Below are 23562 nucleotides of genomic sequence, written 5' to 3' on the forward strand. Positions count from 1 at the left end.
CGTGTTTTACCCAACCCAATATTGTTCTTTTTGAATAATTTAATATTATTCAATTCAGACCATAGGTCAGTAATAACACATTCGACTCTTTTCTAAGACACATAAAAATGAAAAAAGTTATTAATATTCATAAATCATGAAATATATAGGTACTTTTAATAATAAATAATAATTTGGGTAATTAATACAATTTGTTTATTGATTGGTAGTTGTAATTGCTGTTAATTTTAGACTCTTCTTGAACCCAATTGAATTTAAAGGAAGAAAGATTCAATACTTGGAAGACTTTCCAAACCAGTTGGATATTGTGTAACTGTAAAAAAAAAAAAAAGCATCAGGTACTTAAAAATATTTTAATAGTATATTATAACTTAGAACTTTTAAGTTATAATTAAATATTATTAAAAGTTGCATATTTTTATTTAAAAAAACATGAGTGTCTAAATTATCAGGCAACAGCCTGTTACGCCTAGCACTCATAATTTGACCTGCTTTTGAAAATATCCTTTCAGAAGGTACAGATGTTGCAGGAATCATAATATATTTTAAGGCTATTTCGCTTAAAGGATGAAGTAATGATTTGTGATCTCTCCAATATTCCACGATGTTGCAGTTCAGATAATGATATGGCTTATTCATGTATTGCTTCATCAAAGCAATAGCACTACTGCTGCTTGTACTAGTCGATTGAACGCTACTAACTCTATTTATCAAAAAATTCTACAAATTATCAGAGTTTTCTTCATCATGTCCAGTAGGCATTTCAGATTCTATAAAATAAAATATTAATTATGATTTATGAAGAGAATATATTTCATAAATATTATGTCGTGAGTTTATTTTATAACATAAGATTTAATATATTTAGTATTTACTAGTTTCAGCAGCATTGTGCATTAAACTGGTAATTTCTGAAATGATGCTTTTTTCAGCATCAGTAGCATTACTTTCAATTCCAAATGCTACTTTTTTGCATCTTGAATCCAATAAGGTTGCCCGGAAAAAATATGGTACCAGTATTTGCTTCTCAATTGATTCAAATCTTCTGGATATATTAGACAATAAATTTTGTTTAACAAATTGTCCAAGGCATGTTTTGGGATTTTTTCTATTTAATGAAGTTTGCAATCCTATAAACGATTGTAATTTAAATTATTATTTATTATTTGTAACATTAATTAGTATAATAATAGAGTTATTATTTGTTATATAAAAATAATTCTAAATATATTTAAAAAATTACCTCGTATTAATGGTATAACTTTAGATATTGTTGGATATTGCTCTGCTGATAGTTCTGTAGTTAGACTATCAAAAGGTTTTAAAAGAGGTACAATGTCTTCAATACAGTTCCATTCCTCAGAATTTAGATTACTAGGAGCATCATTTAGTGAAATCATTACTATGGTAAGAGGCTCTTTTAATTTCACTAGTCTATCCATCATAAATAGGGAACTATTCCACCTTGTACGCATACCCTGCTTTAGTTTTAAAAATTGTCCATGACCTAGTTGTTTTTGCTTTTCAATTAAAACCTGTTACCGACCTCACTACGTTTAAAATAACCAACAATACCCCGACATTTTTTTAGAATATTTTTCAGTTGTTCTGCATAATATGTATTGTCTCCTGCTTCGGCGTCATCTGTTAGATACAGAGCATGTTGAACAACTAAATTTAGTTTGCGGGCTATACATGGCATATGCTGAATGCCCATAAGTATAACTGCAGACTTAATATTAGCACCACCATCAGTCACAATTGCAATCACTTTCGGGTAGATATCCCAGATATTAAATTCATTAGTCATCATTTCAGATAAATATGTACCAGTATGATTTGATTCCAATTTTTTTGTACATAAAACAATGGTTTTAAGCTGAGTTTGGTCTGTTGGAAAAAAATGAGTAGTCATCGTTATGAAAGAATCAGTATTCATCGAAGTCCAGATATCCGTAATAATAGCCACATAATTGGTTTTATTTAATAATGACTGAACTCGATTTTTTACATTTTCATATATTTCAGGAATAATGGTTCTGCTCAGTGATCTCCTACTTGGTATTTGGTACCTAAAACATTTGTTGTTCTTTTAATTGAGTGTTGTGTTTATTATATATTATATTATTGTTAATGTATATTTTTGGTTATAAAATAATAAAAAGTTGTGTTGTATTCATTAATCTTATATTTTTTTTGTGAGTTTTGAAAAATAATATTGCATTATATTAATATTAAAATGATTTTAATATATAAAATAATTATTGAAAAAAGAAAATTAATTTAGTTAATTTTCTAAAACCATAAAAGCATTTTAACAAAAAAACTTCTATCTGTACCTTGAATCCAATAGCTTTATCATATTTTGGAAACCAGAATTCTCCACAATTCACAACGGTTGCAAATCCTCAGCTATCATTTTTACAATTGCCTCATGAAAATGTTTAATTTCCAATTCAGATGGTGCTCCAAATCTAAAACAATGCGCATTTAATAGTAAGATCATACTTACATTTTAAAACAATTATTTTTGATGTCAAATTTGAAAAAAAAAAGCTAATAAATTATTGTGTTGACAGTCAATAGAATTAATCATAAAGCAAAATGTAAATAATAAAAGTAAACTTTTTAATTTTATAAATTCAAATTAGATTGCTTAGATCAATAGTTCTCAACCTTTTTTGATTCGTGTCACCTTTAACCACCTGAATCAAACGCTGCATCACCCTAACATCAAAATAATAAAAATTTTAGCTTTATATTTAAAAATTATTCTATTATTAAAAATAAAAAATAATAAAGTCGGCAAGTGGGTACCGCTCTGCTGTACATAAGGGGGCGGGTGGACTTTGGACTAGGGTAGGTTAAATTTTAATGCAATGATAGGTATCATTGTATACGAAAAACGATTCTGAACGTAGATGATTTGTCAGTCTTGAATATATTATATTTAAATATTGTCATATATTCTATTTTGAAACAAATATTCAGATTTCATAAAAATTTAAAACTCAAACGCTCAAAACATTTTTCCTATAATGACGCTTCAAATTTTCTCTATAGCTTTTTGAAGCAAAACTTATGGAAAACTTAGTGTTGAATTTTGTAATGTTAGATATAAATACAAACAATTTTATGAATTTTAATTTTGAACTACAAAATAATTTGCAAATATTCATGATTTTGACGAACTTTTGTCAAAATTTGAACTTCAAATAATAATAAAAAAAAATTGTGCCAATGTATCCTTATAATTTTTTTTTCACTTTAAGAACAACTTATCAGAAACTTTGTATTAAATTTTCAAAATTTTCTGGTCACCCAAAAAATTTTTATCGTTATTTAAAAAAAAATACTTAGAAAAATTTAAAATTTCAATTGTCTATAAATAGTTCAAGAAAATTTAACTGTGTATGCAGTGGCGGCCAAACTCAATTTTTATTATGTAGCAAAGATAGAAATTCAAAACTACCACCCACCTCCGATATTTTTACATCCACCCATATATATATATAGATTCTCTGATCCCTACCCTAAAACATCAAGTCAAAATTTTTCTTATGATTTTAAGATATCAGTAAAAAAAGAAAAGCAAGTGCAATATGTTTTTTTTATAATTATAAGTAACATAGTATATATTATATAAATTATTTTGTATATTTGTATATTATATAGAAATATGATTATAGTATATATTTTAACTTGTATATATTTAATATAGGAATTTTCAAAAACATTATTTAAATATGCAATGTACTGTATATGTAAAAACAATTAAAGATAACAAATTATTTAAAACAGGTATATAAATATTGACTTAAAACATAAATTTTTTTTTTTAATATTAAAACGTTACGATAATATATTATATACAAATTTATAAATTAAGTACATATGTAAGTCGGCTCAATTTGCAGATATTTAAATTTTTACATAAAAACTACCATCGATTGTAAATCCAAGTATTTAGAAAGATATGATAATAACTAGTTGTTGCTCTAATTTAAAATTTGCAATTAGGCACCTACATTTAGTACATGAATTTTAAAAATATATTATTTACAAGCAAAAAATAAAAATTGAATTTGCAAAATTATCAAAAACTTTATCTTCGTCGATATGAATATCAGTCTCACAAGCTATCTACATTAGTCCGTCCAATCTTTCTGCACTCATTGTACTTCTCAATTTATTCTTAACCAATTTCAATTTAGAAAATATTCGTTCAGGTGATGCACTAGATGTAGGTAATGTTAGTGAAATTTTTAATGTTGTGTATAAATTAGGGAAAATTGTGTTTAGTCCACAAGAACAACATATATTGTACAATGATAGTATACTTCTTACATTTTCAAACACACTATTTTTAGTCTTGTTTTCTTGTTCTTCATCTTCACTATCACTACTATTTTCAATATCTGATAGTAAATAATCACTTGAATTGTAAAAATTTTCCGGAAGTTTTTTTATGCATTCAAAATTCCAATATTCATGTGAAAATTGTAAGTATTCTCTTTTGAGGTCTTCTAAATTTAAAAATTGTTTGTAATTATCACAGATTTCACTAAATGCATCAATTGGCAAAGAAGATGGAGATTGTTTAATTTATTTTAAACGTTTTCTCGAAAACAAGGATAAATCTTTTAAAACGCCTTTACATCTTTCACTAAATCGATCTGAGATTTGTGTTATAGTTACATCTATTATGGGCAAAAATGTCTTTATCTTAAATGTTTTCACTGGATCTATAATTGGTTCTTCTATTGATTCTTCTGCATATCTTCTCTTGGAATATATTATTCTGGTTTGAGTTAAAGGTGAAATATTGTAAACTTTATAGTCTTTAACAGTTTTAATAAATGTATGTGTAGTTTTAAAAATCTGATTAAATTCAATATCACAATTATCTCTTAATACATTTAACATTTTTAAGCATTCATTAACACTATTGATGGCACCTAACAAATCAATATCTTTACTTTGTAGAACTTTGTTCAATGGCTCTACAATTTCAAATATTTTTTTAAAAACAAAAGCTGTAAGTAATATTTTTTCTGACAATATTAAATCAAAAATATTACTGGCTTGACTAATTTCTTTTCGATCACTAGATTTTCCAGGCTTCATAAGCTCTTCCAATGTTTCAAGAAGAGCATGATATGTAGATAAAATGTTATTTAATGCATAACTATGAGACATCCAACGGGTTGTTTCAACTCTCTTTGGTCGACGTATAGATTTACCAGGATACAACATTTTTTGGTGTTTTTCAAAAAGTGACACTCTATTTTTGCTTGAACAAATAAAATCATATATAATTTCAAGGATACCAAATAATTTAACTGAATCTGTACAACTATTAACTGCGTCTGTTATAATAAGATTTAGACGATGTGCCCAACACCATACATATAAGGCTGAAGAATTATGCTTTTTAATAAGAGCTTGTAGACCGTTGTAAGCTCCACGCATATTTGATGCGCCATCATAGGCCTGACCGACAAGATATTTTTTCCAATTCAAATCTAATTCCAAACATATTTTTGTGAATACTTCTAATAAATTTTGACCTGTAGTGGAAGTGACTTCATGAACAGCAATGACACGTTCATAAACATTTAAATCTTTTATATAACGAACAACTAAAGAAAGTTGCTCTTTTCTTGAATAATCGAACGTTGTATCCATGCTTATAGAAAAAAAGTTGGCTGATTTTATATCTTGGATTATTGATGATCTAATAAAGTAGGCAATGGAATCAATCAACTGATTTTGTCTATTCCAAGACAAGTAATTTCTTTTTTTGCCTGATGATTCTAGTTCTGTTATGTATGTGGTAATAACCGGGGAATATTTTGATAAAAGAATAGCTAAATCTTTAAAATTTCCATGGAGTTTTTCTTTCCAGCCTTCACGGTGTCCTCTAAAAGCTAAAGAATGTCTACCTAAAAAAATTGTTATATCAATAAGGTGTTTTACTATTTCTCTGTTTATCGCAATAACTTGTTTTTGCTTTTCATGTATCAATGACAAAATTGGTAGTGAAGCTTCTCTATACATAGCACGAATTGAAGCTGTTAAATGAACTTCTGATATTTCATGAACAATAATACTAGTTGTGCCTCTTGACCAAGTATTAAAACCGTTCGTTGTCCATGATGGTTTTGTATGTCTTCCAAAAAGTATACAATGAATACAATAAATCTTATTTGTTGTTTTCGAATAACTAAGCCAATTACGATTTACTTTATCACCACTAGGAAGTATTTTGTAGTACCAAGATGAATGAAAGGACCTATTATTTTCAGTTGGAAATTTATGATCTATAAAATCATCAGCCGTTGGTTGAGATGGATCAGCTTTAAGAATCCAATTAATGAAATGTTGAGGAAAAGTTTTTAAGCTACAAAATGTAGCTGGATCGTTATTAAACACAGTATCTTCTCCAACTTTCAAAACTTGATTACCAATTGCACTATGATCCTTATCATGACCTTCCAAAATCTGATTGTAATTTAAGTTTTCTTGACTTTGAATTTTCTCCAAAGAACCTAAAATAAATAAAAATAATGTTTTCAATATTAATGGTTTGGGATATGAATAGATTTGCCATTTAATAATATGATTCTATTCTGTATTTTTTAATTTTTAATTTTTATATTTTGATTTTTGAACAGGTTTATAGTATCAAAAGTAATATTTACCTATTTCACATTGTTCTACAGCATCAGCATGATCAGTAGTACCAGGCATATAAATTTCATCATTATGTACTGCAAAAATAATTAATGTTCTCAATGACAATATATTATTTTAATTTTATACAATTTAAAAAGTTGTTATACTTAGGTAGCTAATTTGTAAATAACTGTTCAATATTTAACACGAGCGTCTAGAGACAGCGCCTCTTATCAGTACTATTATTATCAGTATCACGCTATCATGACAGGACGTTCTACGCACGTTCTCCTTTTCCTTTTGATTTAAATGCTCCAGACTGATGGCAAAAATATTTGGTAGTGATAGTTTTGTCCATATTAGTTTTACATCCTCTATGTTGGACATAGCGTGTCGATGTGGCCAATTCCTCTTTTTCTTTCCAATCATTAAACTCTACAGCAAATTTTAATAAAATTAAAACAAAATATCGGTATTTTTCCCCGGGACACAATTTTTTAATTATTTTTACCATATATTGTAAAATTGTATGTAGGTACTTTATAATATTTTAGATTCTGAACGGAGTGAAGAATGTATTGATTTTACAATGATGTGAAACTTGAAAATTTAATACAAAGTTCCTCATAAGTTATTCTTATGGACTTGTAAAGAATACATTTATTTTATATTTGAAATATAACTTTGAATAATATTATAGCGTTTTCCACCGATCTGCACTTTTGCACCAAGTGTGCACTGAAATAGTTCACTGATAATCGTACTGGTGCAACACAGTGCAAGAGCAGATGAAACATACATTTTTCTTTATCATTTCTTTATCATAATTCTGATTAATGTTAGGTTAGGAAAATAATAAACACAAAAGGTACATAAGCTATAAATAAAATATTTGTACCTATATTAATTTTCTAGTCAGTTAGTCAGTTGTCTACTACCTACCTATATAAATATTTTTGATATTGTGTATGAAATATTTTAATTTATAATTTAAAAATTCCTAATAGTCTGTACGACTGTACAATTGCACATCATTCAATTTAAATCATGGCTAGACCCAATTTAGTCATAAAAATAGGATATGAACCTTTCTATTTCGTTGTGGATGAATCGGCGTTGGATTATTTTCAGCAAGCTGGTAAGTACCTAAGTAAATTAATAGTCAATTTATTTTATATCCATTATGAAAAATGTATTGATGTAGAGGTGGAACTACATATTTAATTTTAAAGTAAATTTTCATAATTCATTTATAATATATAGGTATTAAAATTATGATAATCATATGTGAAAAAAAAAAAACCAAAAAACAAAACTGTTTGGTAGATTGTATATTTTAACATTTTTCTGTGAACACTTTCATACATAAATATGTACTTGTATAAAAATATTAACCTTTTTTCTCAAGTTCACTTAATATTTTAATAAAACAACTCTCCCTATTTGTTGTTAACTTTCATTTTTATCTTAACTTTTAAAAAATTGACTTACTTTTATTGGCTTAGTGACATTTGCTCATAACTGTTTATTTGTGTAATGCATTTCTTAAAAATCAGATCCAAAGGAATGTTTGCCCACATTGTTGAGTTTTTTAAAAAGTTGTAAGGAAGATGGATCCATTGAAATAAATTTGAATGAATTAAGCAGTTCAAAAATTCAAATATCGATTCCGGAAAGGTAATCTAAGTTATTAAATTTTTATCTTTGTTTAGAAAAGAACTATTCAATTTCTAATTATAGTATGTCCCTTATTTCTTGATGTATGCATACCTATATTATTTTATTTCATTTTAGAAACATTGATTTGACTGTTCAAAAACCAACGGTTAGGATTGATTGGGATTGCTTAAGCTCTTCAAGTGATCACGACAAGGATGAAAAGCTTGACAACACTAGCAATAGCAAACCCTTGAAAAGTAGTGAGTATATTATAATATAGTTCACACTGCATAGACAAAATATAAAATATAATATAGTATTTTATATTTGTAATTAAATTTATTTTCAATATCTTTTAAATTCAAAGTGGTAGGTAGTTAATGACAAATTTTTAATATAATATATTAAAATATTTGTGGTTACCTATAGGCTACAATATAATATTATTATGAGTAACCTAAATTTATGTTTTTAATATTAATATATAGGTAAAATACCTAATAGAATATGAATGCTTTATGTTGTCGGTATAACCTGTAATAAATTTGGGTGTTCTAATATTTTATAAGGGAGCGGGAGGGGTGGGGGTCATGTGGGTGGTTAGCCATTCAGAAGTTCAAAATTTACGAAAAATGATTATTTGTGCAGTTTATTATGACATTTAATTATAAAAATAATTGTATGAGGAGGTGGATAAGTGCCTTTGTACATTACATTAATTTTGTCTCATCCATTTAGAATTTAAAGTGCGCCACTGTGTTTATGTATATTTCAAACTATGTTTTAAAAGTTAAAAAATAGGTATTCAATTTGTTACAAATGCTGTCAATACATTATATATATATTTTAGGTGAAGATTTAAAAGAAGCGGTCAGTTCTAATGGTATTTGGACAGAAGGCATAACTAAGTTCATGTTAGAACAGTATGGAAAATTTATGAATTATGTAGGACCAATGAAAAAATTCAAAAGGAAAGTTGAAATGTGGAAACACTTAACTGACGAAATTGAAAAAGAGTTCAGTGTTAAGTTTACCTACTTACAAGTAGAAAACAGATATAAAACTGTTTGTAAAAGAAAAAAAGTTATTATTGACAACAACCGAAGTACAGGTTCATCTCGTATGGATGATGCTTACGAAAATGAGTGGAATAATATTACTAAACAAGATGATAGTATATTGCCTGAAGTTCTCCGCAGTGCAAAAACCGTTGTAATAAACAAAAAGAACAATCCAGAACTTTTCCCGAAAAAACCAAAAACAGATTCTGCTCAACAAATGCTATTAAATTATCTAAAAGAAAAAGAGATAGCCAAGGAAAGGCGCCATAAAGAAAAAATGGATCTTCTTAAAAGTCTTTTCAATAAATAAATTTAATTTATTTACATTTTTTTATTGTAATATCTTTAAACATTTACATTTACATTTCAAGACTGAGATTATTATTTCTTTAAGTACAGTGTCATTAATTTTATAAATAGTTAATGTTTGTTAAACTACTTGGTAAAGTATTACTTATATACTTAAGTTTCTAATAGATTTTATATTTTATGTTTTAATAATGTCATTATTAATATGATTTTTCTATTTAAAAGTTATTTAACATTGTTTATTATATAATTATATTATTAAATTAAAAATTAAATTAAATAAAATTATTAAAAATATTGAAGAGAATTTTTAATAGCATCTCTTTTTGATTCTCCGTTTTTTCTCTGGTTAACATCAGAATCAATAAAATCATTTTCTGGATCTATAGATGGTCCAATTTCATTATCCAGTTCAATTTCATCATTCATATTTATGCACATATTGTGTAGTACACAGCATGAAATTATAAATTTTGTTATTTTATCTACATAATGTATATCAAGCTGTAATAATTGTCTAAATCTTGACTTAAGAAGACCAAAAGTGTTTTCAATTAAAACTCGTGTGGCACAAAATGTTTTGTTAAAAATAATTTGTGATTCAGTGAAGTTCCCATAATTTTTGTAAGGCACTAATAACCATTCTCGAATACTGTAAGCTCCATCTCCAATGATATGGTATTTTGTTCCACATATTGAAGGCAGCTCTTTACTGATATCAGAGAGAGCAAATACTCTTGCGTCATGTATTTTTCCAGGTGCACCCGTAAATACATCAATAAACCTTTTCTTATAATCACATATGGCTTGTAGAGTTATTGAAGGTTTATCATGTCTATTGGTATATGTGCTTTTTATTTTATGGGCGGGAGTCCGTATTGGTATTGATGTCCCATCAATACAACCTATAACTCCAGGCATTCCATACACCTAATTGTTACAGATAATGTTAAATATATATGACAAACATTTTAAAAAAAAAACATAAAAATTTATAAAAATACTTTTTGAAATTCTTGTGATAAACCAACGCTTCCCTCATTGAAGTTAATAAATTTAGATGAAATACTAACAAGAAAGTCCATAACTCTGTTGTTTATTCGGAACTGAGTAGTTAATCCAATTCCAAATCTTTCAGAAACATCACGTAAGCTACATTTATTTGCTGAAAACCTGTAACATTATTTTTTAGTTATTTATAAAAAATACGAAAAATAATTCCATATTCCCATCCCTATTTTCTACCCTATTGAGCAAATCCTAAATACACCTCTGTAATGAAGAACAATAAAATATTTTATTTTACCATATAAATGAGAGAATATGATTTTCAGATGTGATGGTACAATCACTTAAATTGTTTTTTGGAAAAAAAATTGACTCCTCAAACATTTCGATTACAAAGTATGCTGTACACCTCTCCATTCGAAAGCTGCCTTTAAACTATAATATAAAATGAATATATTACATTATAAAATATACGAATATTAATATTTAGATAAGTATCTAGCTAAGTGATGAACAACATTTTAAGATGTTTAAATAGATAGGTACATTTTTAACTATTTGAATTTTTCAAATGTAGTCTAATAAATATGTAAGTAAATTAATATTCAATATTATACAAACCTGTGAATCTGTATACGCATGAACAACATCTGTTATATAATTATTTATCTTCGGAATTATATATTTTTTTTTTGTTAGTATGTGTTCAATGATTTCAATATCTTCTTCACTGTCACTTGATGAAAGATATTCCATAAGAGCTACCATTTTTAATTCATCCATACTGATGTAACACTGCACTTTATAATTTTTCTTAAGTTATAACACAGAATAGATTAAATCTAATAATTAATAACTTTATGACAGAAAAAACTAAAAAGTAAACTACCTATGATTCATGTGTAGTGTGTACATCAACTACCGAAATAAACTCGTTAACACGTCTTATCATTTAATATTATCATAAAATAATCTGGTTGATAAGATACACCGCCGCAAAAGGCTCGTGCGATTATCATTGCACTCGGTGCAAAAAACTGGCGTAGTGCAGTGACGTGAAACATAAAATAGTCCACTCGGTGCACATTAATCTTGCCGGTGGAACATAAAAATATGCACTGGTGCAGTCAGTGCAGATCGGTGGAAAACGCTATTAGATATGAATTTTTTTAAATCCTTACCTTGAATAGAACCAAATTTCAATTGAACTGTTTCCAGTTGTTCATTCGATGAGGACATTGTATACTGGTATAGTGTAAATTCAATTAATTTAATAAAACAATACAAAATTTTAAATATATATCTTATTAAATAAAACGTGAATATTTAAATAAAATTTAAATGTAATCAAACGATTATGTGATAAAGCAACTGTCATGATAGCGTGATACTGATAATAATAGTACTGATAAGAGGCGCTGTCTCTAGACGCTAATTCATATCTAATATTATTCAAAGTTATATTTCAAATATAAAATAAATGTATTCTTTACAAGTCCATAAGAATAACTTATGAGGAACTTTGTATTAAATTTTCAAGTTTCACATCATTGTAAAACCAATACATTCTTCACTCCGTTCAGAATCTAAAATATTATAAAGTACCTACATACAATTTTACAATATATGGTAAAAATAATTAAAAAATTGTGTCCCGGGGAAAAATACCGATATTTTGTTTTAATTTTATTAAAATTTGCTGTAGAGTTTAATGATTGGAAAGAAAAAGAGGAATTGGCCACATCGACACGCTATGTCCAACATAGAGGATGTAAAACTAATATGGACAAAACTATCACTACCAAATATTTTTGCCATCAGTCTGGAGCATTTAAATCAAAAGGAAAAGGAGAACGTGCGTAGAACGTCCTGTCATGATAGCGTGATACTGATAATAATAGTACTGATAAGAGGCGCTGTCTCTAGACGCTCGTGTTCAGAATCTAAAATACAGTACACAGAAAAAAACGTTCAAAGCGATGATATTAATATGAATATGATTTTTTTTTAGCAAAAATTTCTTTTTTTTTCTTTTTATCGTTGATTTTTCGTGTCACCCCTAAGCTGGGTTCCATGTCACCCCGGTTGAGAACTACTGGCTTAGATAACTATTATTATCAAATTTATTTATCTCCTTTGGTCAGACAATAAACATTTTTAATTTCAATTTAAAACCATTTGGGCTTTTTCTGAAAACAATATATCAATGAAGTAGATAATCAGCATTCAGCTTGTGGGTGTTAATAATTAAAAACATCAATTATATAAGAAATACAATGTTAGCATAAAATACTTAAACCTAGCCTCAGATCAAGTCTAAAGCTTTTGCTTTTACTCAAAGCCAAAAATGTTTGATAACCTTCCAGAGATTAATTAATTTTCCAAACCAGTTGGATATTGATAAAATCTGTGTATAAAAATAAAATTATAATCAATTAGTTATTAAAACTTAATTATTTACTTTTTACGGTAGATATGTTAAACATAATGTATATCAAGTATAGATTATGAATTCTTAATTTATATATAAATTAAAATTGTTGAGGTATACATACAACTAGTCAATTAGATATTTTTTAAAAATCATTAATCTGTTATGTAAAATACTGAAATAGAAAATGTGAACAAGGGTCAAGGAAGGATGTGTTTAGTCTACAGTTGACTTGTATTGTTTACACACAATTCTTGGAAATTTACTTTATCGTTTTAAATCAAAGTTTATACTTTATTAATTTATTTCAATATTATTACATATTTTAATATAAACTATTATTTACCTATTTGATAAAAGAAGTTGTTTTTGACGCTTTATTGGTGGTTCACTAGAGGTAGAAGTATCAGTCCTGACAGCACTAGTTTGAGTTTGAGTAGGAGGCTCTGACCTAGCAAAAAAATTGGAAGAACTTGGCTGTTGGCGGTGTTGGAATGATTCAGATGTCCCTATATAATTTATTAATATGTTCAGTAATGGTTAAAAATAATCATTATTATAGTATACAATATGGATATCCATTAAAACATTCTGACAAGTTCAAATAACATAATAATTACCTGGTAAATTGGTATCATCGAGTTCATTATTTCTATTCATTATTTTTTCCCGTTCTAACCTGGTCATATGCTTTCTTTTAAGATGTTCTAATAAATTTGATGTACCAGTTGCTCTTTGGTATGATTTATTACAAATCGTACATCGAGATTTATTTGGTGAATTAGTATTTTTAGATTCTGAACGAAGTGATGAATGTATTGATTTTACAATGATGTATGTTTTTTTTTTTTTTTTTTTTTTGTTTTTGTGTCTGTGTACAGCATAACTAGTCGAAATAATGCTCCAATTTCAAACTATGGGGGTGGTTTCCGATGTAAAAGTGAATATCCTTGGTGCATTATAGAGGTAAAAAGTTAACATTTTCCAACAGTTTTCAAAAAAATCGAGAAAAACAAAAAAAAAATGACGGAAAAACGGCAATTTTTACGCAAAACCAGTTTTCGACCAAATCGATTTTTTTTTTATGGTTGTAATTCAAAAACTAATCACTGAAAATACTTGAAATTTTCACCAAATGTTAATGTCAGTGGTATCCGTATATAGTTAAATTTTCAAAAAATTTTGAGTTATTTATAGACCACTGAAATTTTCGATTTTTTTGAGAAATTTTTTTTAAAGTGTCGATAAAAATTTTTGGATGACCAAAAAGTTTTGAAAATTTAATACAAGGTTCCTTATGAGTTGTTTTTAATGTAGCTAAAAAATATTAAAAATCGTTAGTCACAATTTTTTTTTATAAGAGTTTATAGTTCAAATTTTTACGAAATCTGTCGAAAACGCGAAAATTTGTAAGTAATTTTGAAGTTGAAAAATCATAACATTTTTTTCTTTTATAATTAAGGTTTGAAAATTTGGTACAAGGTTCTCCATACATTTTTCTTCAAATATCTGTAAAAAAAACTCTACCGGATTCAGACAAAAAATTTTTATGAGTGTTTGAAATTTAAATTTTTACAATACCGCGCTAAATAACGATTTATCCTCAAACGATTTTAAATATTTGTTATTATTCAAAAAGTATAAGTCGTAGATACTTGAAAATTTTACCAGTTATTTAGATTGGCATTTTATTTACTTGATTTAATTTTCAAAATATTTTGACTTTTTTTGAGCTATTTATAGACAACTGAAATTTTCAATTTTTCTGAAAATTGTTTTTTTATGTGTCGGTAAAATCTTTTTGGCCCTATCAAAATACTTGAAAATTTGATGCAAAGTTCCTCATAAGTTATTATTATAGTGATTAAAAAATTATAAGAATACATAGGCACAATTTTTTTTTATTAGCATTTGAAGTTCAAATATTGACAAAAATTCGTCAAAACCATGAATATTTGCAAATTATTTTGTAGGTATATTTCATAAAAATTTTTGTATAAGTAGCTAAGAGTTGAAAATTTAATACAAGGTTTTTCATAAGTTTAACTTACAATTATTATAAAAGAACTTAAATTTTGTTGTATTCAGGCCATTAAAACATAAACCACCTTTACACCAACCACTAGAAATTATATCCTAGGCTGACAAATCATCTTCGTTCAGAATCGTTTTTCGTATACAATGATAACTATCATTGGATTCAAATTTAACACTCCTATAATATATAATAATGATCCATACGGCACCTAATGTACGGCAGAGCGGTACTCACTTGCCCGCTTTTTTTTTTCAAAATACTTCCATACTATGGAGCTATTTTTTTTTAGCCACGACATTATGAAATAATAAAAAATATAAAATCAAAATTCAAAATATTAATTGCAGCAGCAGTGACGTAGAAATCGCAGAATCTCTCGATCACGAAGTCGGAATGCTTTTGATTTGCGTAATATCATAATAGTCTTGATAAAATTTTATCATGATAACAGTATTCATTATCTATAGTAGTATCAACTATTCAACTATCTAAAATTATGAGGTTATGAGGTTTTTTTATATTTTGGAATACTCTATAAATTATTTGAATAAAAAATACTCGAATAATTTGTAATCGAATTTTAATATTTAAATATATCGAATAAAAATTCGAATAATTCGTTATTCGAATATATCGAATAATTTGTAACGATTATTCGAATAACTTATTTGGAAAAACTATCGAATAATTCGATAGTTTTATTCGTTAGGCACCCGCCCATCACTACCTTCCGCATCGTTTTCGGAATAACGAGCAATGGGCGTCCTTCATATATGCGGTACAATACACCCGACGATATCTCGAAATTTTCGACTTCGCTCCTTTCTTGCTTGGTTAATTCGTCGTTACATTCAAGTAGCGCGATCAATTTGCGTGAATGTTCGTCGGCTTGTTGCACGAATCGGACGCGTTTCTCCTTCGTTAACGCAACACATACTTCCAGCCGTTCCGTCAGCTGTTTGTCTACGGAGTCCACGTTGTCGGTTTCGTCGTCGACCGCTCGACTTACAGCGTTGGCGTGAGCCATTCTAGTACCCGGACGGTATTTAATTTCGAAGTCGTATTCGCACTTCGAACCAACGCGCGATTTGCGATTTGACCGTCTTGTGTAAGTTTAGGTGCACTAAGGCTTGGCAGTCGGTAATTACGGTAAATTGTATTCCCAAAAAGAATGGACGTAGTCAATTTAGCGTCCAAATTATCGTTAGCAATTTGAGTCGTGACGAATGGTATTTCGATTCCGCAGAAGTTGTCTTCTTGCTTACGGCGTATACCATGTGTAGGGCGGTCGGCGTTTCACCTTGTAGCAATATCCCCGATAATGCTAGGCTGCTTGCGTCGGTGTGGACTTGCGTAACGGTGGCTTCTGGGTCATACATATTACATACGTACGACCGGTTCATTGCATAAAATTTCACGCAGTGCGATGAAGGCTTCTTCTTGCGGCTCTGTTCAGACGAACGGTACGTCCTTTACCCGTCAGACGCGTTAGAGGAGTGGCGATTTGCGCGTATTTTACTATAAAGCGCCTAAAATAGCCGGTGAGTCCCAAAAAACGTCGGACTTCATGCGCGTCGCGCAGACGCGGAAACTTAGCGATCACGTGCACCTTACGACCTGATTTCACCGTGCCTTCGGATATACGGAAACCCAAATAATCTAATTCGCGTGCACCAAATGTGCACTTCGACGGTTTGAGCGTAAGGTTGGCGGCGCGTAGTGCGCTTAGTAAGTCGAACATCATAAGGTCCCAACTTTTCGAAGATAATATAATATCGTCTAAGTACATACTCACGACGCCGTCGCTTTTCAGGTCCTTGAATACAATACTCATTAATTTCTGGAACGTCCCCGGCGCACCCTTAAGCCCGAAAAGCATGCGCTCGAATTTCGCCGTCGCTTCCTCGGTGACGAACGAAGTTTTATTCTTGGCTTCGGGGGAGAGCGGTATCTGTAAAAATCCGTTAGACAAATCTAATGCCGTAAAAATCACGCCGTGCGATAAGACTTCGAGTTGCGAGTCGAGAGATTGATGCGCCTGGGAATTTTCATTAAATGTTATGTCTCCTAGTTGTCGCCATTGCATTTCTAAGATATCTTTATCAACACTGCTGTCTATAAAATAATAAATAAAAAATAAGTTTTATAAATGCTTATTAAACATACAATTAAAATATTAGTTAAGAAAAATTACCTGCTAAATTTAGAGGAAGTTCACCAAATGATGGTCTTTGATTTGAATTGAAACATTGATCAGGGCAGAAATATTCTATTTTTTCAATGGTAGACATATTATCTGGTAATCTGTTGCAAAGCTCATTACATAATTTTAGTAAAAAGTTGGTACATCTTTGCTTTACAATATTTAACTGTTGCTGGTTGATATTCTTGCTTTAAATACTTAATTTGAACTGAGTTTCAAATTGCCAACCATAATCAACACAATTATTTGATAGATGAGCACCTGGAAATCTTAACGCATTCCGTACAGCTTCAATATCTGTTAGTCTGAGAATCTTTCTTTGAGTACTTTTTATAATTATTTGACTAATGTTATTTGGTTTCAATACACGGCGAATCAATGCAATAAGTAATTTTTTTAAATCACTGTTTGCTTTAAATAAATCAACATTTGTACCTTGGAAAATAACATTCACTTATGTTACTTCGTGTAATACATGCTTTAGAAACATTAAGTAAAGTAAATTTGATTCATCTTTATACATATTACTTAATTTTCTTGATATATAGCATGTCTGTTCTCTATTTTGAAATATTATGTTAAAATTAGTTTTTAATGATAGCCACTGACCTATAACTGCTTTGACACAACCATACCCCGCCAACCATCTGGTAGTAGATAGTTGAACCAGCTTGGGGGGCTTTTTTCCATCGTATAACGCTGCAAATAAAGATTGATATGTGATTTGCCTTAATGAACTGCGTGAAAACCAGTTCCGGGATTCTCAAATCAGAAATTCCAATGTTGATGGAAGTTCTTCGCATGCTTTTGCTGAACATAGATTTAAAGAATGGCAAATACATTTGACAAGCACAATATTTGGAATAGATTCTTTTATAAGTGTAAATAGCGAATGGTTTTTTCCACAAAGGTTACTAGCACCATCTGTACCAATCCCCATAAGATTTTTAATGTTTAATTTCGACTGTTCCAGAGAGTGTATGAATATATTCTTCAAAATATCTGCAGTAGCTTTATCTATTTCGACGAATCCTAAAAAATCTGTTACCATATCAGATTGAGTAAAGCTATAATAACGAATACAAAACGCCATATACTTATGGGTACTTATATCAGTTGACTCATCTAGTATAATTGAATAAGGATTTTGACCAACGTCTTCAATAAGTTCTGTCAAGTATGCTGGCGCTATGACATGTGTAATTAACTTTGTACACTTGGTAAGATGGAGTCGAAGAAATGATAATGGATTATTATTTGAACCATTTATGTCGTCTTGCTTTAATAACTCACCAAGATGATCTATGGTCCTAATGACTGAATGTGTTGCAATAAACATACTCACTTTCAAATCCCTTTTTTTATCAGAATCAGATTTGGCTGTAAACCCTAAAATAAAAAAAATATTTAAAATAGTCAATAGATATTATAACTGAGTATATATTTTGTTAAAACAATTTTTAATTTTTCTTACCATACGAGACAAGAGCTGGTTGCTGTTTAACAATTATATTGCTAGCTCTGGATTTGTGCGTTATCGTTTTAGCATGTTTTAAGAGATCTGTTTTATGGGCTCTTAATATAGACCGACAGAGCCTGCAATATGCTTCCCCTTTATCTGCAAGTGCATCTGGCGCACGTTCAAGCCAACTTAATAGTATAACAATAGTTTAATATTAATTTGACAGCCTACAATAATACATTAATACAATTTTTGAATTATGAATTATATTAATAAATGTATGTATAATATGGATAAATCGTAATATAAAAATTGTACTATCTACCTATGTTTAATATTATTATAGTTAACATTACATACCTGAAAAACTAGAGTTTTTTTCCCAAGTGGGGTTGTATATTTTTGCATACTTGGAATATTTACCTATTTTGATATTGCAATTGTAGTCGTGTAGAGTCAATTTGTAATGAAGATATGGCGACGAATGAAATGTAAGACTTGTTCAAATAATCAAATTTTCAAATGTAAGACTTGAAAAATTCCATATCCAAAATCCAAACGAAATACTGATAACTGATGACTGATGAGTGATGACTACGGTTTGCATTTGTATAATATATTTTAATGTAATTACAGACGCAAGACAATGCATCTTGAAATTCCCAAGTTTTCATTTTCTATAAATAACTATGCAGTCATACATATTTAGTTATACAGTAAACAGTTTTGTGGAGCAAGATTGTACTTACTGTCACATGAGTGATGTAGTTAATTCATGAGCACTTATATTATTGCGACCATTTTGGCAACCATCATAACCATTTATTGCCCAGGACATTCTTGAAGAAATATTTTTATTAAAACCAAAAGGAATTCAAGGCTAGCAGAAGCCTTTATTTGACCTTCGTTGAGTAAGATAACCAATCTCTAATAACTTTTTTACCGTCAAGTAGTACTTTGAAATACAACTGTTCATTAAAATGCCTACCATTAATATTTTTTGGAAATTGATAATCAAATAAATCATTTGCTAATGGTTGACAAGGTCCGAGTTCAGAAATAAATCGTTTTTCTTCAGGACTTAAAATGTTTGTTAATGAAAATACATGGATCATTTTTCCATTTACATACATTATCTATAAAAATAAAATTTGTTATATTTAATAAATAACATAAGATTAAGCACAAGCAACAATATTTTCTGTTTATGTAAAAAAAAAAGGAATATCCATTAATAGTAATTAATAATTATTATTAAAAAAGTAGGTATTTGTACTAATTTAGGCTTTATTTAGGCTTTTATACTATAATAATATAAAATATAATAAATTATAATTATATAAATATTAAATAGTAAATACAGTAGTATCACTACTCACTACCAATGCAGTGTGTAATGTGTATTAGACATTATATTACATAGTAGACTGTAATGAGATGATTGGGTATGTTCAATACGTTTTATTTATAAGTTATAGCTATATTAAAGTAAAATGTTTACAGTAAAACAGAAGTCCCTATTTTTCTTCACGCTATATCCACGATAGTAGTATATAATAGACAGTTCTGAAACATATCCCCATGACCATTGCTGACCCGCTGAGCCTTACTAACCCCGCAGACCCCTCCGCCGACTACGTGTGTGACGTATGTTCCGCATGACCCATACCGCCCGATCCACTACGTGTGTGACGTATTTTTACACCGCTGCCCCCTGACCATCATGTACCCCCGCCTCCTGCTGCAGACCCAGCCTATACGCGTGTGACGTATTTTTACACCGCCGCCGTGGTTATCAAATTATCAATTACGCTTATCATATTATTGTACATTCACCATTTACCGTACATATATTTCAGTCACCAGTTACATTATGTATCCAACAACGTTTTTAATAACGTTTTTCCATCACATAATGCAAAAAATAATAATAATCTGGTGTTAGAATCGAACCGGGTATGTACTACCTCTGTCGTACATATTTGCCCCACTTCAACTCTACCTCCATTGATAATTATTGTTAAAACTGTTATATACAGGGTGATTTTTTTATCGTGAACCAATTAATATTTCGGGAAGTATTAGGAATTTTAAAATAATTTTTTTTTTAAACTTTCTAGGTTTTTCTATTTTACATTTTGTTACAATTTTGATAATTTTAACTTCCTCCCTTATTTGATAAAACAGTATCCACTTTCGGTTTTCAATTGGCAATACCTATTTTCGATAACGAAAATCTATAGGCATACTGAAAAAAATAATTTTAACGTTTATAGAATTTAATTTGAGAAATCCGTTTAAGACTTATTAATGCTTTGATATTCGTTCAGTTTACTGCTACTGGGCAATTTCTTAAACCCAACAGTAAAAACCAGAAGTCAAAACGAAATTTTATCTCAATTTCACAATACCCATAACGGTCATAATCGATAATAACAAGTTTGATAAACAATAATATTAGATAAAAAAAAGTGTTCTATCTTTACTCCCACCTGAACACCGGCTACCGAGTGTCATTGAACGACTAGCCAGCATTGCTGCAGCGCGGCTGTATGCCTGTATCAGCTATAAAGTATAAAAATAACATTTTACAATTCACCATTATGGTTACACAATAAAGCACTGGTTACTGATTCCTGGTATACGGTCTTATCACGTATTAGTAGATAAACGATAATAAATGCCGGCATTCCGGCAAACTGTTTATGAAAACATGTGGTTTTTGATTAATCGTTAATGTTATTTTCCCATTACCAAATATGGAATATTAATCATTAATTAATTAAGTACTATTCTTTAAATGTTTAACCAAAGAATACGTTTTAAACAAATACTAAATTATGTGTATTATTTAAAATATAAATTTAAAGTTTGCGCTAATTATTCCAATGCATACAGCATACCTATTATATTTTTTGATAGTGTTTTAATGTTGTAATTTGGTTAATAAATTTGAATTTAATTAAAAATATACTTCTGTCCAATCAGCAATATTATTATGTATATGGGAATCAGATTTCATACTTTGCCAACAACTTTATTTGTATAATTTATTGGTAAGTTCAATCTAAAATTAATATATTAGAATTGCATTTTTTTTACTAAATGATTTATACATATTATTATTAATAACTATGGTTCTAATATTTTAATTTTATTTCAGTGGCAATAAGTAGAGTTTATATAATTAATCAAAAAATACAGTGAACTATATGACTAGGCAGCTCAATTTGACCAGCAATTAATGCAAATTTACATTGCTTACTGTCTACTGGTATCTGATGACTATAAAAGAATAAAATATCCATATTTCTTTACATATTATATTTTAATCTTTAAACAAGCTAAATAATTTATTATGTAAGTATGAATTTTTTTTCATAAAATATAATTTGATGTTTATCATAATTTTTGCTTATTTTTTAGAAAATTAATTTTATTTTCTTTCAAATTTCAACTGCAATTAGTAGTACTAACTTTTAATTCAAATATCTATAACAACATTGGATGAACAATTACAATTCGTAATTTTGGTTAGTCACAGCAAAGTACATCTCAGCTGATAACTTCATAACTATTAACCATTATGTTTTTAAAAAAGTATTCATTCTCATTACAATTTAAAGGGAAGTTATAGCCTGAGTTAAAAATTATATTACTGTTTTGCAAGTGTAACACATCACATATAAAGCTTTTGTCCATATCCTTTTCTACTTCATTCAAAATAAAATCTAAACATTTTTTACTTTCAATAAATGCTTCACATTGCTGTTCTTTTTCAATCATATTAGTCAAAATACATGGTATAGATAAAATATTATACTTTTTCACAAGAGACTCATGGTTAATTGAATTGATTTCAGATTTGTGATCCTTTTTACTCTTCTTTGGAAATAGAGCATCAATAGTATTTCCTTTTTTATATTTTGCCTCTCCTGACTTTGAAGGTTTTCCCCATTCTTGCTCATTATTCGTTTTTGACAGTGTCTCCTCATTATTTATATAGCAAATCACAGCTGCAATATGCTTACAACTACCTCCAGCACCAGCAGCACACTGACATGAGCTGTTGATAACATTTCTGGTAGGATTTAGCTATGCAAATATTTTTATAAAATATAAGTATAACAATAAAATAGGAAATATTACATTATTACCTACCTCCAAAGTTACTTTATAAGGTTGTAAACTTACAGAAGTTTGCCTTATAACAAAACCAGATATAAAAGAATATCCATTAGGCTGTTGTATTTCTTGGACAGTATGCACATGTCCACTATTTACCAGTTTTTCACCTTTATTATTTCTAAATACATTATCAAAATGAATGACACTAAAGCCACATTTTAACACAACATCAGGTTGATTCATTTTATAGGTAAGTAGAAGTTAAAAATGTTAAAATAACTAAATAACTACTAAATGTATTTTTAATCTTTTGAATCAAAAATACACCACGCTTAAACACGTAAAAGGACCATTAAGATCTTATAATAATAAAACTTGTGGAGTTGTCCACCAGACCGCGCTGTTTTTCTTCGCTTGCACGTTGCCTGTAGACTCCGAACGCATAAAGCGGAATATGAGCGTAGATTGGACGTTAAATGCGTTAAGGATATTATCATATTTAGATTTTGATTTTGACACAGCTAGATTTATACTACAAAGAATAAGAAATTTAGCTTAATATAATTTAAATAAAAAAATATATAT

The 23562-nt window shown here is 28.7% G+C and overlaps 5 protein-coding genes and 1 long non-coding RNA gene across 6 annotated transcripts; 2 read left to right on the plus strand and 4 right to left on the minus strand.

Moving 5' to 3' along the window:
* Positions 1-306: 306 nt before the first annotated feature.
* Positions 307-1475, minus strand: LOC126553663 (E3 SUMO-protein ligase ZBED1-like). The gene is made up of 2 exons (XM_050208802.1): positions 1209-1475; positions 307-720 (listed from the first exon to the last, which is right to left on the minus strand). The coding sequence occupies exons 1-2, from the start codon at positions 1473-1475 to the stop codon at positions 343-345; spliced, it is 645 nt and encodes a 214-aa protein (XP_050064759.1). The 3' UTR covers positions 307-342.
* A 914-nt stretch (positions 1476-2389) lies between these two features.
* On the minus strand, positions 2390-7036 carry LOC126553664 (zinc finger MYM-type protein 1-like). The gene is made up of 6 exons (XM_050208803.1): positions 6964-7036; positions 6705-6773; positions 5405-6551; positions 5082-5293; positions 4148-4526; positions 2390-2474 (listed from the first exon to the last, which is right to left on the minus strand). Exons 1-6 carry the CDS (start codon positions 7034-7036, stop codon positions 2390-2392), a joined length of 1965 nt encoding a protein of 654 aa, XP_050064760.1.
* A 602-nt stretch (positions 7037-7638) lies between these two features.
* Positions 7639-9824, plus strand: LOC114129347 (uncharacterized). Its single transcript, XM_050208812.1, has 4 exons — positions 7639-7816; positions 8235-8355; positions 8473-8597; positions 9188-9824. Exons 1-4 carry the CDS (start codon positions 7726-7728, stop codon positions 9706-9708), a joined length of 858 nt encoding a protein of 285 aa, XP_050064769.1. The 5' UTR covers positions 7639-7725; the 3' UTR covers positions 9709-9824.
* A 157-nt stretch (positions 9825-9981) lies between these two features.
* On the minus strand, positions 9982-11647 carry LOC114129348 (putative nuclease HARBI1). The gene is made up of 4 exons (XM_027994063.2): positions 11337-11647; positions 11014-11150; positions 10712-10880; positions 9982-10637 (listed from the first exon to the last, which is right to left on the minus strand). Exons 1-4 carry the CDS (start codon positions 11496-11498, stop codon positions 9996-9998), a joined length of 1110 nt encoding a protein of 369 aa, XP_027849864.2. The 5' UTR covers positions 11499-11647; the 3' UTR covers positions 9982-9995.
* Positions 11648-17117: 5470 nt separating this feature from the next.
* On the minus strand, positions 17118-19687 carry LOC126553665 (uncharacterized). Its single transcript, XM_050208804.1, has 4 exons — positions 19605-19687; positions 18862-19037; positions 17379-18776; positions 17118-17299 (listed from the first exon to the last, which is right to left on the minus strand). The coding sequence occupies exons 1-3, from the start codon at positions 19685-19687 to the stop codon at positions 18151-18153; spliced, it is 885 nt and encodes a 294-aa protein (XP_050064761.1). The 3' UTR covers positions 17118-17299; positions 17379-18150.
* Positions 19688-21624: 1937 nt separating this feature from the next.
* On the plus strand, positions 21625-22417 carry LOC126553670 (uncharacterized). Its single transcript, XR_007606568.1, has 3 exons — positions 21625-21905; positions 22013-22209; positions 22276-22417. It is a non-coding gene; the product is annotated as an uncharacterized LOC126553670 (long non-coding RNA).
* The last annotated feature ends 1145 nt before the right edge of the window (positions 22418-23562 follow it).

Source organism: Aphis gossypii, unplaced genomic scaffold (assembly GCF_020184175.1).
Source record: "Aphis gossypii isolate Hap1 unplaced genomic scaffold, ASM2018417v2 Contig00298, whole genome shotgun sequence".
Classification (NCBI taxonomy): Eukaryota; Metazoa; Arthropoda; class Insecta; order Hemiptera; family Aphididae; genus Aphis; species Aphis gossypii.